The sequence below is a fragment of the Spodoptera frugiperda genome, chromosome 15 (assembly GCF_023101765.2).
Source record: "Spodoptera frugiperda isolate SF20-4 chromosome 15, AGI-APGP_CSIRO_Sfru_2.0, whole genome shotgun sequence".
In the NCBI taxonomy this organism is placed as follows: domain Eukaryota; kingdom Metazoa; phylum Arthropoda; class Insecta; order Lepidoptera; family Noctuidae; genus Spodoptera; species Spodoptera frugiperda.
Window position 1 is genome coordinate 11,263,269 of NC_064226.1, and position 17,082 is coordinate 11,280,350.

General features: G+C 34.8%; 2 protein-coding genes across 4 annotated transcripts; both read right to left on the bottom strand.

The window, feature by feature from the left end:
* Positions 1 to 69: 69 nt before the first annotated feature.
* Positions 70 to 10,707, bottom strand: LOC118271411 (alpha/beta hydrolase domain-containing protein 17B). Its single transcript, XM_035587501.2, has 5 exons — positions 10,561 to 10,707; positions 9,848 to 10,480; positions 7,150 to 7,282; positions 6,952 to 7,069; positions 70 to 6,857 (listed from the first exon to the last, which is right to left on the bottom strand). Exons 1-4 carry the CDS (start codon positions 10,578 to 10,580, stop codon positions 6,986 to 6,988), a joined length of 870 nt encoding a protein of 289 aa, XP_035443394.1. The 5' UTR covers positions 10,581 to 10,707; the 3' UTR covers positions 70 to 6,857; positions 6,952 to 6,985.
* Positions 10,708 to 12,726: 2,019 nt separating this feature from the next.
* Positions 12,727 to 16,887, bottom strand: LOC118271347 (F-box/WD repeat-containing protein 9). Of its 3 annotated transcripts, XM_035587434.2 has the most exons (7): positions 16,722 to 16,887; positions 15,713 to 15,871; positions 15,282 to 15,593; positions 14,927 to 15,195; positions 14,315 to 14,855; positions 14,077 to 14,150; positions 12,727 to 12,805 (listed from the first exon to the last, which is right to left on the bottom strand). In XM_035587434.2, the coding sequence occupies exons 2-7, from the start codon at positions 15,836 to 15,838 to the stop codon at positions 12,802 to 12,804; spliced, it is 1,326 nt and encodes a 441-aa protein (XP_035443327.1). In that variant the 5' UTR covers positions 15,839 to 15,871; positions 16,722 to 16,887; the 3' UTR covers positions 12,727 to 12,801. The 3 variants fall into 3 exon arrangements, with proteins under 3 accessions (XP_035443327.1, XP_035443304.2, XP_035443314.2); XM_035587411.2 differs by having other exon boundaries at positions 12,727 to 14,150; XM_035587421.2 differs by having other exon boundaries at positions 12,727 to 14,150; positions 15,713 to 15,864; positions 16,722 to 16,886.
* Between the last annotated feature and the right edge of the window lie 195 nt (positions 16,888 to 17,082).

Here is a 17,082-nt window from a genome sequence, read left to right on the forward strand (position 1 = left end):
TTTTTGATTACAAACTCAGTAACTGCTTCAATAACTACAAAAAAGACGTATCCTAAATAATAGACAAAATATTTTAGATATGTGCAATTTAATTAGTTTATTAAAAAGTAATTTACCTCTTATTTTACAATTTAGAGATAACATTCATTAATCATAATATAGCTGTCGAGACCAAATAAACAACGTTTCTATATCGTCGGTAAATCATTAAAATATGTGGTTATGTTTTGTAATGTTTGCTGTTGATCACATCCCCAGCCCACAGGCGTGAAAAATTGGTCAACCGCCTACATCAGCATTAGCGTGACTAGTGTTGGGTAAATAGCCGGCTACTTTGAGTTATTATCGATTATAATCCATTAATAGCCATTAATAGCCTACCAATGGATGATAACCCTGCTATTAATGTATAGTTAGAAAAATAAATGCTTTTTTTGTTTTATTGTAAAATCTGTGGGTGTAAACATAAATTGTGTGCCTGTACGCAGTGTGATTCAACATATTGTTATTCTTTTTATTTATTTTCACTATTTGTATACGAAAAAGTGTTAATAATAAAATAAATAGATACACATTTTTCACATTCACGGGAAATTCAGTTTTGTTAATTTAGAGATCCAATACTATAAAAAATATAATTACTATTGACACATCGCTTTGTGATTTAACCATATACGAGTATGTACCTAATTAATTAATTTTACCTATAAAATAATTTTAACCGATACGTAAAAATGTAAGGTACATTAAGTAAGTTAGTTATTAGCTATTTTGAGTCGATAGTAGGTAACATGCATGCGCACTTCCGACGTTTGGCTCCTAAGTTGGAACGGACGGGGGCTGCACTTAAGCGGCTCCTGCCCAACCGCTGGGGGCCAAACGCCTCCTGCCCGAGGTTGTACGCGGGGATCGTGCGGTCCATGGCCCTCTACGGCGCCCCTGTGTGGGCGCCGAACCTGATGCGGCGGCCAACTCGGGCGCTGCTCATTCCCTGTCATGGCCATCCGGGTGATTCGCGGATATCGCACGATCTCCGGAGAGGAGGCTAACCTCCTTGCCGGACTACTGCCGTGGGATTTGGAGGCGAAGGTGCTCGCGCGCGTGTTCAGTTTGCGCGCCGACGCGTGTCGCCGGGGCGAAACTCCACTGCCGCGCCAGATTAGTGCGTGGCGGGATGAGCTCCGGCGGATCTCATGGCGGAATGGCAGCAACGACTGTCGCAAAAGGGCTGGGCTCGCTGTCATTGCAGCGATAAGTCCCCTCTTTGATAAGTGGCTTGAGAGGCCCCACGGCATCCTCACCTACCCCCTGAAGCAGGGGATTACCGGACATGGGAGTTTCGGTAGGTTTCTGTTTCTGATTGGACGGGAGGAAACGGTGTCATCACTGTGAGGACCGCCTGGAGGACACAGTGGAGCATACGGTGGCGGTTTTACTAGGTGGGCTGAAACCGCCGTGTCCTCAGGGATGTGGTCGGTGACGGTGACCTCAACGTCCGGCATTGGTTCAGACCATGGTGCGGAGCGAGGGGGAATGCCGTCTCCTCCTTCGTCGGCGAGCAAGGGTAGCAAACCAGAACCAGACCCGTATGCGGCGCATCACGTTCCGCGCGCGCCTCAAAGAGCCATCAGACCACCACAATGGGGCCCAGTAGGGGTGATACCTGATCCGGAGTTGCGGACTACCTAGCGGGTTTAGCTCCGGTTCGAACTGCAGATAGGAACGGGGTGTTTTTTGTCAGTAAAGTTTTAATCACCTAGTCATTGGATGATTTCCCCCTCAAAAAAAAAGTAGGTAACATGCATCCCCGCACCGCAGGAAAAATAACGTAGGTATATTTACAACTGGAATTTGGAAAACAGACCGTCAAGTATAGATACGGAAAGTGATTTCCACATGGATTCGGAACCTTTCTATCCAACATCAGAAATCGATGAAATATCCTGTGACTGTAATGAACCTGGGGGCTTACTCCGGTTCTCGAATCCGAAGTTTCGTTTAATCTTCGGCCGTAGTTTTTATTGGTTTACTGATAGAATTACTTGAAATAACGTTTTATTTTTAATTTCATATCAAAACCTATTATTTATTTTCATTTCATTCGTTCATTTTAGTTCCCGAAAGTAATAAATAGAATTGTAGTACGAAATCTGCGAAGTTGCGGACGAAACTTCGCTTTTCGTTGAATAAGAGTAGGCCTGCAACTGCAAGCCTACTTTTAAATTGCACATTTATTTACTGTAAAGAAATATGATGAAAATGAAGTCTAATCTGACAGTCCTAAGCCTGAAAACCATGAAGGGAAATTTTCAATCACTAAAATAATATCAATAGCAGGGTTATCAGCCAAAATTGGCTATTAATGGCTATTAACTGCTTTTAATCGATTATTAGCCAAATGATATTAACCGGATTATTATCATTGCCCATCACTAGCGTGACCGCTAACATTTCATATCATTTGGTAAAGTACATCTAGTTAAAATCATTAGCCATAGAATGCCAACTGACATTATCTAGTACATTATAGTTATTATGTTGATACATAGAAGTGACCTGCTAGATTCATAATGAACAATTTTACCGTCAAATAAATAATTGATGGGTAGCTTTAATATATTGAATAAGGATGGGCGCAGCTATGTGGTAACATAAAATGTGAAATTACATTTGGGCCCCAGATAAGTAAACTTCCCGTAACTACTTACATCATTCTAAAATGTATATTTTTAGAATGTTATAAGTTATTTTTTACTACCTACAATACATTTACATGATTATCTATACCTATAATTCATGTGATTTAACAGACTTCGTACAGTTGTAATAACATTACAGAATTAACTTCATGTACCCAGTGCATTTATGTAAATTTATCAAGCTTTATCAACTGTATATTGCTCACTTGATAAATTCTAAGTACAAATTACAATTATTAATATCTCCGACCATGTTTATTTGACCCAAGACTTCCAATGTCAATCGCAGAAAGGCTAATACTAGTTATATAATGGCTTAATAACCAATATTTAAATGTAAAAATATACATATACAGTGTTTATAACATTTTGGCATTCCAACATTAGAAACAAAGCAAAAAGTAGGTAATAACTACATATCAGATCACAATTACTTGTTTGGTCACAATTTGCCCTTCAGAAGGTGAAACCTTTTCATGGACATCTGCACTTCAACTATAGAAGTAGATGTGTAAATCTAAGTGAGATTAATTTGAATTGAGTTATGCATCATTACTTATTTGTATATGCCTCTTTTGGCTGATTTTACGTAGATATAAGTAAATCCAGCTCAAACTATGTCTAAAAATATTAAGTACTGAGTTTTTACATTAAAACAGATAGGTACCTTCTATGAAAAAAGATGATATAAAATAGCTAAGTAAAATGTATGTCGTCGATATGAGTTTGCGAAGTTGAAAATGTTTGCAGGTACCTCTGCCTGCCGTATTTTTGTTATTAGCGTTATTTTCCCACATGGTTGTACATGCAGTATAACAACCAATTAGATGCAAAATGTTTAGGTACCTACATTATACAAAATGATCACAGTTCCGACAGTTCACAACATTATCAATTACTATTTTATAATGTGAGCGATTTTTAATGAAATTCAAGACAGCAATTAATGAGATTACCATCCTTATAAGGTCTTCAGCAGTAGCAATACTAAAGGAAATAAAATACATTTGTAGAATAACATGGTGTTCATAGTATCTAGTGTTCATAATTCTCTTGTAAAGTACTTCGTTGGTTTTTTATTACAATTTTGTACTATGAAATTTAAATTCCTACAGATTTATTTCTCTGAATCGTAGATCAGTACCTATGACCGTCACGATTGACGCATATTGCAGCATTTCAATAAACTATGGTAAATAGACTCTTTAAACAAAAAGATTTATTTCATTTCATAATAGATAAATATATTTTAATTAAAAACGTACTCATATCACTTATACATAAAATAAATTCATCTAATCCATTCAACAAGTACGCATCAATTAAAATTGACGATCAAAATAAAATGGTACTAAAAATAATAAGTAATAAATGTATAAAAAAAACAGTATAAACAAAGTGAGAAGATGATGCCCACATTATAAAATATTTAATCCATAGACTTAAAATTTGGTAAGTAACAAAAATGGCATGCTTACATCATTTCAGCCCACTTTTATTTTACATTGCCTTATAATTTGAAAACAGATATATTATGTTAGTTGTGTTTTCTATAAGTTGTTGTTGGACTATATTATTGGAACGTCGAAGTACCTACTGTCTAACAATTAATTCTTTCATATAGAGATTGATACATTGACGTCAATACGTTCAAATCATAAAGAGACCAATACATTAAGTGCGCCAATGAGAATGAATAAGCTATAAATGGATGACGAGCTATTATTGTAGCGGTATCATTGAGACTTGCATCGATATGACTGTATATTTTTAAACACCGTATGATGGAACCCTATTACTCACTAAACTTATAATTTAAACCGTATCTCCGCGTGTCACAAGACTCAGTCTTAGCAACGATTTATAAACATGAAGACCAATAAAATGACAAAAATAACCTAAACGATAATTATAACTAAACATTAAAATACATAAAATGTTGGAGAATGTGTATGTAAATAATTCAGGGCTAGGCACAACCGGTCTCTAGAAGTCAACAGAAAAATTAAGTCTTCAGCTGTATCTTGTAATGTGATTGGTTGTTATATATTTCGGTCAACCAATCACAAATATTAACATTATATTATTCGACTAACAAATAAAAACCTTGGATACCTACGTCAACGGGGCGTTGGTAGCTTCGGTATTTAAATGTTTACACAGTTTCAATAGGTGCATGCGATAAGGAAGGTACCCAGTCAATAGTATAAAACCGTTAAATAAATCGTTTTCTAAAACTAATATTTCTGAGGATAACATTTTTCTCTTTTCGTTGACACATACCGTGTTCAGGCAACACATTCAGTCACAAAACAAATTAAAAACTTCCAATTTGAAACATTGATCAGTAGATAAACTAATCAATTTATATTTCAGTTGTTAATAGTACTTTTAAGAGCATAAAGAAAGCATTTTGGAATTTAGATATGAAACAGTGGATTTAGATTATATAATTTGTTTGTGGAATGTATAATAGAAACTGACCATGCCTATCAAATTGATTTAATTTTCCAATATCATATAGTATTCGTATTACAATCAGATTTTGACATTACAACTATAAATATGTTTATTTCATACCTAAAAATATTTACATTTTATGGAAGATGCATGGATAGGTTTAATATGTAAAATAACTACTATGGTATTGTGCGTTAAGATTTTAGTGTTCAATACAAAATAAAAATAATATTATAGGAACTGGATCAATTAATTTAACGTATCAAAAATGGAATTCCAAAATGATTTTTTTTAAATACTTTCAAATGATGCAGAATTTCTAATTACGCACAACCTCCCGAAGTAAAAGATAATTATACAATATTCATGAAAAACATTCATATTTTATCATATTATCATAACACGAGCATACTTTTATATTTATCAAATATTAATATACAGTACAATAATAAATTTTGAAATCTTATTTACTAAGGGATACAAAATTCGCACTAATAATACTCATACATCAAAAAGGGACAACACACACCGTACACAGAACGATTCCTCCCAGACGCCAGGCGTGACGCGGCGGCGCAGGCGGGATCCTCGTGTCGCACTATCGTCGTCCATCACCTCAGCAGGTCGTCTCCAATAGCGGATCAGCGAGCTTTTTCACTCGATCTCCGTCGATCGAAGTGCATATCATCTTCTGCGAGGCAGACTTGTAAAGCCGTCGTGGCCGATCCTCGTCGTCAGATAAAGTACGTGGAGGAGCGCGCGGCCGCAGCCGAGCCGGCGAAGGCCGAGGCGAGCGCCCGTCGCATGTGCACTGCGCGCCAAGCGACCGCGCCGCGCGGGCGTGCCGCGCCCAGCCCGTGCGCCAGCACTCGCAGCTCTCGTTGCCGCATGTCTCGCACACTACAGGCGATCGACGCTCAAGCTTACCTCGTTTGAAAGTAGGCACATCTCGTTTTTGCTCCGAGTCTGATACGGCGCGAGTTACATCTTCTCGAGATTTAGGTACATCACTATTTTTGTCAGGACGCAGAGTAGGATTCCTTACCCAAGGGTCGAGCGCACCGCGACCTGTAGAACGACTACGACTACCGGATGCATTCAAATCGACGTCACTCATTTTACGCCACGGGTTACCCAGGACGGAGACGGCGTCGCTGCCAGATCGATCACGACTGCGTAAGCGTGTTTCTGTGCCATCGTCGAGTGCAAGCGATGACGCATCGGGCGACGAGCGCTCGCTGCGCACGATGCGCGGTAGCAGCACGGCTGGAGCAGTGGCGGGCGCGGCCAGCACGGTGGCTGGAGACTGCGGCGCGTGCGACGGGGAAGGCGCGGGCGAGGCGCGCGGACGCTCCGAGTGGGACCGAGCTCGCGGCGTGTGAGTTCGACTGGCCGGAGTCACATCGCTAAGAGACCGTAAATGAATCCGCCTTCGAACGCATGTGGGCGAGTCTGTGTCAGTCACGTTAATGCTAATGTTATGAACGACTGAGGGTTTCAGCTCGGTAGAACCTATTTCGTTATTGTCTGTTTTATTGTTTTCTTTATAATTGTGTGGACTCACAGAGCCGTTAGCGTTTGCTGAGTTTTTGTTGGGGCCGGCCCGGCTGGGCCCGGCCCCCGCTAGCTAGAGGAGTCTCTCTGTCGCTGAACTGGAGGTGCCGGAGCTCAGTGTCGATGCGGGATTTTGGTCGTCACCTAGAAACATTTTGATGAGCAGATTTAGTGAATAGTCAACCTAATGGAAGTTATGTACACAGTAGTGACCATTTCTACATTAAAAGGTATTCACCTTGAGTTGTCTGGCCTGGGGCCGGCAGTCTTTGTCAGTTGAGCAATTCTACTGAAACAAAACGCTTCAGTCTTTCCAAGTATTGGTTGAAAAGTTCAACATCATTATGTCCAGCACCCTGTAATTTAAAACAAATGATATAAAGTATGACATACAAATAACTTTATAATACCTATATTAAATTGTAGTTTATATTACCTCCACCCATAGTGGTTCAACAGCACGAGGACAGCGTTCGTATATTGCTAGTCCATGAGAAAAATCTATCACCTCATCTTCAGTTCCATGAATAACAAGAACAGGAGAGGTCACCTTGGGAATTTTGTCGATACTGCAAAGGAAATACATATTATCATGTAATGGAAGTAACTATTGACTGTAACAAAATATTCATCATAATATGTGTTATATCCAATTTTTGTTTTGTTTTGCTTGTTTGTTTATTTACCTTTCTGTAAGGAAAGTAGGTGACGTAGTATATCTTATTGTCTTTCTTGAAGATTGATCATCGGCAGAGAAATGTAAACTAGTGTTTGCATTTTTTATAGAAACGATAGTGAGTAAGGTAATTTAATTGCTTATGCTTACACAGTTGCGCAGTACAGTATAGGTATGTGTGTCTGCCCGCGCAGTAGTTATGCAATGACATTCGTTTTCGAAATTCAGAGACATGCAACTGTATTTTCAAACGTACGGTATTTAACTTTTACTAAGTCGGAACATTCCTTTAAGTAATATTATTTGATTAACTACGATTAATTGACACGTGATTGAGTCCAGTTATCGATGTAACGACTGCGTATTACGCATGTACCTATCTAAAACATCTAGTATTTCAACGCTTAGTGATTATTGAGGGCTTACTGCTGAATATACATGTAAGCATTACAGTGAAAGCAAACACGCTTTTATATCAACAGGGCATGTTTCATAGCTATTTAACTTTTACACAGTAGAATACCTGCAATTGTTATTGTGATGTATGATGTTAAAAGTAAATTATATTTTCTAATCTAGGTAAACACAAGTGAATGAAAGTCAAACAATGGATAAATAGTACTAAAGAGGTGGTTATATTAGTAATAATAATAGTAGGAAGATTGTTGATATTGATAGAGGTGAACAATGAAACAATGAGCAGACAGCACTAATCAAATTAGGATACTTATGAGCAGAAATCCTTTTGCCCTTGCACTGATTAACCTCAAGTTTAGCGACACGGCATATAAACACCTACTAGCTGATAATAAGTTTTGTGGAGTGTAAACATTCAACGAATATATCTGTGAAACTATACACAAAATATTCTTTCTTAACACCGAGACTTATCTATGTACTTACCCACCAACATGTACACAAATTCACCAAATCCAAATTTTACCTTTTAAAACCTGGAAAAAGGCTTTAAAATTGTATGAGATATGTTTTAATAAATAAACCTTATGCTTTTGTAGCATCTAGTTGTAGGTTTTTGTGTCATTGATGGCAGAAAGTAGAATATACTGATAACGAGTTAGGTCTGAATTATCTGTAGCTTCACAAGTAGTTTTCAGTGTGACTGTACAGTTATACAGATAGATCTTTAACCAATTTCAGTTTATTAGAGATAGGTATTTAGGTCATAGAATGAACAGTCAAATGCTTTTTTTCACAACTACAAGCTCTTTTACAATCATATTTCAACAAACATTAGCTTTTTCTGTATTTATTAATTAACATTGCCAATTTAATAATGTTGCTACAAACTAATTCATTACAGTTTGTTTTTAATCTATCTTTTCATTACAAACTCACGAAAGCAGCTCAACTAAAAAGCAAATATCCTAATTACTTTGTTAATGATGTTATCTCTGATATGCAGATATCAAGTAGAGTAGGTATTATGAATAATGTTATCAAGCTGAAATCATGACCCGGCAGTGCTGATAAAATACTGATTTCTAGGTGAATAAACAATATTTTGTTTCATATACGTAGTAATTGCTTGTAATATTGTCTGTACACTTGAACAACAGTAATAATGTAAAATACTGTATCAACATTACAGTATTAAGAATACCTACAAGGTTTTAGTAGAAAATTTCACTTTTTATTTAGCCCATTACATTGACATACATTTACCCAACATCCTACATACCATGAATATTTAAAGTGACTAAAATAAATTTGTATGTAAATAATTTAGTAGTAGGTTAAAAGGAAATGTTTATGCCTACATTATTTCAGACCAAAATGTTAATAACATGAGCAGTGATAAGGGTGTGTTGAAATGAGAAAATATAAAAACAATATTGATTAATGAGTCACAACAAGGTCAAAATAACTGATTGGACATTAACAAGATATTGTTATATAACCTGTTGGCTTAATTAGTGGCAAACAGGTAAACTATGTATTGATTCCTTATATCCCAATAGAATTACCAACATATGGATATAAGCATGTGTGTTAAATTCCACATTATGTCTCCTATGAGTTTTCATAATACATTTAATTTTAATTCAATAAGTACAAATCACACAAAATTAAATTATGTAATTTGGTCCATAGAATTACATGTTTTTCAAAACACCAAGAAATTGAAATCTTGTAGAAAATGTTTATCCATCACTTATGTCTAAAAATTATAGTTAACGTTGAACATTCCGCTGTTTATGATAATGTAATTTAAATAAATAAATAAAGAAAATGAAAAATTCTACCCACATATTAGTAAATTTTATAAGAATGATATTAATTTGTTGAATACTTGGACAGGCATACACTCAATCCAATTAACATACATAACAATATGGCAACCAATGCTACATACTCATAATGAGTCACCATAACAAGCAACAACTACAATGAATAATGCATCCTGAACCATTCATAAAGGAATTTATTGGGTACTAACCTCGGGAAAGCATCAAAGAACCATGTTCTCTTAGTGTTGGGGAAGGCAACTCGCATTCCAGACATGAGGGGAGAGTGCAGCACAACAGCTCCCACCTCATAGCGAGCAGCCAGGTCCACAGTAGGTACTGTCCCAATGCTTTGTCCATACAGAATTATATTCTCGGGGCTGATACCATACCGAGTCCGCAGCGCCTGCCACGCAGCATCAATATCCGCATACAAATTCTTCTCTGACGGCTTGCCACCACTCACACCATAACCAGAATAATCATAGCTGAATATATTACAGTTTATTCTAGTCCCTAATCCTAAGTAGAAACTGCTCATTTGACCGAGATCTACGGCATTTCCATGTGAAAATAATATCGTAAAACGGGCATTTGGACTACACCGAACAAAGAGGCAAGCTATTCTGTTGCCTCTCGTGGTTCTCGAGTAAAATCCTTCGATATTTTCTTTTTCCCGTTCCGAATACTGCCATTCTGCTCGTTCAGTCAATGTCAATGAGAATTTCGATCCTGTCTCATCAGGTGTGAATGCATACGTAGGTTCAGGAGGCAGAAACGCGAGCTTAGCCGCGATTTTCCCCGGGCATGGTGGACAACAAAACAGGCAACAGAGTTCACTGAAACTTAACCCGTTCATGATGAATTTTAACTAATACTCATGAGAAAATTATTGAACACTATCCATTACAAAACCACAACTCACAAATTCCTATTCCTGATCATGGCGAAAATAAAAGATTTCACAAAATTGACAGATAGTCAACAGTTTCGTTCAGCCATGACGGCAATGTTGCCAACGCCATTCAATAATTTTGATTTATTATCATCACACAAAATTAATTCCAAATCAATATTTAAAACGACCAGTGTAGCTTTTATTTCAAAGATCTGATGATAATTTGGAAACAATTTATACGTTCGATATTGCAAGCAAAATTCAGGTATCCTAAAATATAAAGCTTAGCTCACACTCGCCAAATACCTCCGATGTAAATGCATCGTCATCTGACAACTCAAGACCCTGTACGTAAACAAATAAATAAGTAAGTAATAAATCACGAACTTTTATACGTTTTTGCCTTTTTGCAACGTCTTTGGTAGTAACATTAACGTAGTTTACTGTTACTTAATTTATGCTTGTCTAGGTTGTTGTCATAGAGAAATATTATAATAGTTGTTGTTTTGCAGTGACTGGGTGACCAGATGCAGTACGTCATATCGCGGGTTCGATTCCCGGTGAAAAAGTGCTAATAGTTTTAGCCTAAAACCTCAAAATTAGGTAGTGTCTGAACCCTATATCATACAATTATGTACGACAACTGTTTAATTGTAATTAGAAGTTTGGAAGCATCAGAATAGAAATCTCACAACAAATATGCAAAATGCAAATGGCATTTCTGAGTCATGCAAAATTTAGTTGGTTTTGAATTTTGCTCACAAATAGGTAGGTAGCTACTTACTACTACGCTTTGCCTCGTTGATAGAGAGGTAAGTTGATTGCCAAACAAGAAGTTTCGAGTTCGATTCTCCGTCGGGCAAAATAGATTTTTTAATAAATGTAGTGGTGGTATACCTTAGAATGTTGCCTGGTATATTGCGATAAGCTCTTAATCATAATATACTGGTGAAAAAGCGATTTTAAATTAAATAGGGGTCACCGTACTTACCCCTTCAGAGACTGAAAAAGATGTTGATCATGCTATGATCTCAGTTGTGACTTTGAAATAAAATAATGAAAAGTTTTTTAAATAAAAAATTTATTAAAGGAATTAGGTTTAATACACGTTTTATAGTATGAGTACATACCTAGTATATAAATATTATTTTTAGTCTTTATTCTTAGTAAAGTTTTAGTAAGTAGACAATAATCGGAAACAATAATTATAAACTAAGTATAGGTAAATATTGTATTCAGTAACTTGCTCACTTAGGAATAAAGACTATTTTTTTGTGATTAATATGACATGTCCAATAATTAGGACAGTCATAAATTATGAGACTAATTTCAGACCATTTTGTGATAAGTAGTGTATCTATTTATTAGGTATGTTACCGTAAGCACAGCTGGAAAATGCACTTATGGCTTGTAGAACCTTTAGTCCTGCCGTCCCCGAGTTTTCAGCTTAGCAAATCATATAAATTATTATTATTTATTACGCATATATTTTTTCCTATTCTAATAGGTGTCAGTCATTTTCTTTAGATATCATATAATATACATAATTTTATCATCTTTAGATATCATATAATATAAAATTAATTCCATCCATTTAAATTCATTTAAAGTAATATTTTTGTTCACAGCTGCATACACTTTAGCTCCCATGAAATAAATAAATAAATCAGCATACATATTGTCCCATTGAAGATAATTTAATCAATTTAATTTTAAACTCCCCTTTTTTGCAGGTGCAGACTTTATCTAACTTTTATATAATTATGTTTCAGCTGTGCCTAAAGTAACAATTAAAGTAAGGAAATGAAAATGGTCTGCATTATGATGTTTCTAAATACATAAGCATATGATTTTTTTTATACATTATGTTGTATCATGAAGTAATATTTTTACAGACCAAAATATTGCATTGAGTTCAATAATTGTTATAACCATTTATTTATCATCTTTCCCATTGTACATTTTTTGTTTGGTTTATATGAATACTTAAAATTTTAATTGTCAAATGATTTATTCTTGATTTATTTATAGATGCCTAAGTTACGTAGGAGACTAGTACTAGAAATGGGAAAGCTACTGTTCGACACGCATTACGCATTTTTTACAGAAACGACATACATACAATAAATCAAGAATGAGCTACAATGTTGGCGAATAAAAATAATAAAAAATGACCAAAAGACTACTCGTCCAAAATAATTCAACATGTATGGTACAAAATATCAGACCAATATAAGGAATCACTTCTTGTGCAAGAGACGTTTTATTTCACCTGTGAGAAAAGAAACTGATTAACAAATTATAGTTAGTATTCTAGGCATTACAACTCTAAATGAGTTTTAATACTAAACTTTGTAAGGAATGGCTATAAAAAAGAATGGTACAACCTAAAGGTACAACCTGTTAATTTCATTTTGTTATTATGTCTTAAATTATTAATATATTATTACTTCGTTAATACTTATAGGATTGTCCCTAACAAAATTCTGTAAAGTAAATAAGAAATCTTACCCTCAAAATTATTTTTTGTATGATGAATAATACATAGTTTAAAATAAATGCATTTTGGAATTACAATTTGAGACAATAAGGGCAAAATCGTAGATGTTATCAAATAGCTTGTGTTGATAAATTAATTGATTTTTTTACTGTATAATAGTGTTAATTTATACAAACACAAAACATCCATAATAAGGGTACAAGGAACGAGGATTATTTAAATTAAAACTTTTATATAACTAATAAAATAAGAAGGTTAATAAATAAGCGATTCATGACTTTGGCTAGTCAGTCAAGAGATTTTAAAATTCGTTAGTAGTTTCAGACTACTTTATTTGATGACTTGGTTGTAATAAAGCAAGTTTATATATAATAATATAATTTAGCACACATTAGATTGCCATTAAACGACCAACCAGTCTCAGTCTCAATAACCCGCATGGTGCTACATTTGGCTACTAGATAAGCTCTAGTCTCCGTACAAAATGTGGGTATTTTCTATCTCTACAAGCCGATTTGAAGGACATATATAATTTGCATGTTTGTCATGGACTTGGAATTATTGTGAGCCTGCAGTCAACGAGTGCTTCGTTATTAGGCCGATTGCAGTGCGAAAATATATTTATTTAATTTATACAATACCTAGCTCACGCGTCTTTAGCTGAAAATTGTAGAGATTGTTCCAATGTTTTTTCATGTTTCAGCAGCTATTTATTTTTTAAGCATAAAATGTGATATTATAGTTATTATTCTATTAAATTATTATTGAGACATTTTATCACAGTAAGGATTGCTGAATGTAATATAAAATATTATATAGTCCAATTGTAAGAATTATCAGAGCCTATTATTAAAGAAATAGGCATAATGAAATTATTTACTTGTGTTAGTATAAACTTAAATTGTCATGTCGATCTAATGTTTAAAATAAACATAGGCAATAGTAATAATTTCGGCATAATCTTCACATAGGGTAAGGGCGAATACTTCAAGATTACAAACTACCTTCCTGTAGCATTGTTTCAAGATCAATGTGGTGTGTACCTTTCTTTCGGTACCCAGAACTCCAGTGCTGAGTCACATGTGCCAACCACTAATACACCATTCAAGTATCGTAACTGGAAACAGAATGAGATAATATTATTGAAACAAGAAAGCTTACATGGAATGTGACACTCTAACTCATAGAATATCTAGACATACAATTAATAAAATGTAGCTTGTTATTAATTTAATCATAAATTCAAAAAAATATACTTGATTTATGAAACAAAATAATTACCTGGGTCACATCAAATGTACTACTCTTCACATTTGTGTACTCTAGTGGTGGATAGCAGTTATACATGAATTTGATTTCTCCTCTGTCTGAACACACAATCATATTGCCAGAACTCTGATAGCAGCCTGTTATCTTACTAGACGGCTTAATTATGGGAGGCTCAGGCCATATTTCATGTGTTCTTATATATGTGTGATCTTCAGGGTTAAAAAGATGCAAGCAGCCTTTGGAATCTCCAACGTACAAGGCAGATGGGCTCCAACTAATACACACTGGATAAGCTTTATCAGTAGGTATTTTCACATCACTCAATAAGAGTTTACCAGCAACTCTGTCCCACACAGCCATAGTCTTATCTTCACTTAATGATGCAATCATATTATTGAATGTTTGGAGAGCCAAAACAGGACCCTTGTGTGGTTTGTAAGCATAGGTTGGACTAGGACCAGCACGCAAGTCGAATGACAGAATTTTCTTGGAGTATAATCCTGCAATTACTTCATTACCAACAGTAGCAACGGATAATGCTGACATGCCACACCTGAAATATATTTTAGTACATTATTAACAGTTATTGAAACTGCTGTATAATGAGTTTAAACAAAAGCTTACCGGAATGATTGTTTGCATTCAAATCCAGCTTCAAGATCCCATGCTTTCACAGTGTTATCCCATGAAGCAGAGTATATAGTTGAAGCAGAATTTATATTATCTGCAGCCAGGTCCCAGACCCAGCCAGCATGAGCATCATGCCTGATTTGCTTTGGTTTGGCGTCTGTAAAGGTGGTGACATTGTCACTCTCATCATGAGGGCTAATTTCCAGGACATTCCATAACGCCATTCCTCTGTCCCTACCACCTGATATACAAATTTCTCCATTCTGAAAAGTAAGATCAGTACGAGAGGATGAAAGTTCGACTCAGTATTTACATAAATATTATGTTGTTGTACACTATAAGTCCTTACATTAACTAGTAGAACAGTATCCACAGAAGCAAAATGAACATCCTTCACAACTATGTGTCTTGTTGTCTCTTTAACATTAGTCCATTTCTTCATCTCCACATCCATTTCGACACAAACTGCTTCCCAGTCTATTTGTGTTTCATCCCATATCTTCAATAGTGGCAATGTCGGGAAACAACCATTTGTTTTACTATGCACCCAGTACTTCCATAAGTGATCATCTGCTAGAATGTCCTCAAATCGCTGACATACTTTACTCAATGTATATTTTAAGAAATGAGCATCCAGGCATGAGCATATTTTCAAAATTATCTGTAATAAATTAAAAGGTAAAGCTTTTTTATTGTTTCCTAATAGATATGATGGACTACAAATATTTTATAGAAGATTTGTTTATAAAGACAGAAATTATTTATTATTAAATCCAGTACCTCAACTGGCATGTCCATCAGTGATGGCTTACTGCTGTCATACATACTGCAACTCTCTGTATTTGTTTCCAGTTCATTTTCAATTTCTTTCAGTTCCTCCTTAACTGACTCAAATATTTCAGACATGGTAACTGAGCTTATCAGTCAGTGAACTGAAAACTGTAATTAATAAATTAATTATTTTAACTAACTCTTAAAATAATAGAAAAAAATATTCAAAAATCATGACTATGATATGAATATGATGTTACAAGGTGTCATATTAGAATTTTAGTTGGGTAAACATGTATGAGATTTTCTAATAATACTATTTTTTCCATATCACTCATATGACTCAGAGAATACATAAGGCTTTTAGTCCTTTGATTGACCTCTAAATGCTGCATTGTGTTGTATAAGTTATTGTAATGTGACCTAGCCTTATTGAGATTGCCTAGTGGCAATCTAATCTAAACTAAGATTCAAAGCAAATTTATTTACCCCAATTAGACCAATAAGGTAACTTGCAAATCAATAAACAAAACATTATAAGTCTTTATTATTTTATTAACAAACATTTACTTATTATTATTTTAGAAAAAAAAACAGAGGTAACAAATGATGAGGATGAATACAGATGATACAAAAGGAAATAGTAAATTAAGAATAACTTTACAGTAGCATCATTTATTAGGTCTGTCTAGAGTAAATTACATCAACGAATACAAATTATTGTACATTGTGTGTTGTTACGTACAATGTAGTCAATTGATTTTATAATATCGACTGCTTATTTGTAAAAAAAGAGACAGAACACTTTTTTAATAAGGTCTATGCATAATCAGTATCTCCTTACACGTCTTCGTAACTATTTTAAAACTATAGATAACTAAGAGTGTTTAAAACCCAAATGAATAACAATCACAACAAAAAACATATGTTTCATTAGTGATTGTAAATAATTTACATTATGAAATAAATCTCAGTTACAATAAATTTTAATTACGATGGTGGTATTCAACAGTTTTACCGTTATTTGTTAAAATGCACGTTTCCTCTCTAGGTTTCGTTGCCCCAAATTTTAACTTTATCATGAACCCACGTACCACACTGTGTACTATTTTGGTAAATTTAAAACAAAACAGAAAAAATACAAGTCACACAAAGCTGATGAACTGTCAAATTTTACCATTCATTGGATAATATTTTTAAAACTGGGTACTAGTATTTTTGTACACATCAATTTTGATTTTCTTGTTAGGTCATGAAAAGGGTTGTTACCGTGCGATGTTTATAAAGTGCTCTGTATTTGCATAGTACAAAAAATATTATTATTATAAAACTAGTTACTTATACAATTATTCATTTTATCGGTCGCAAAACCACCATAA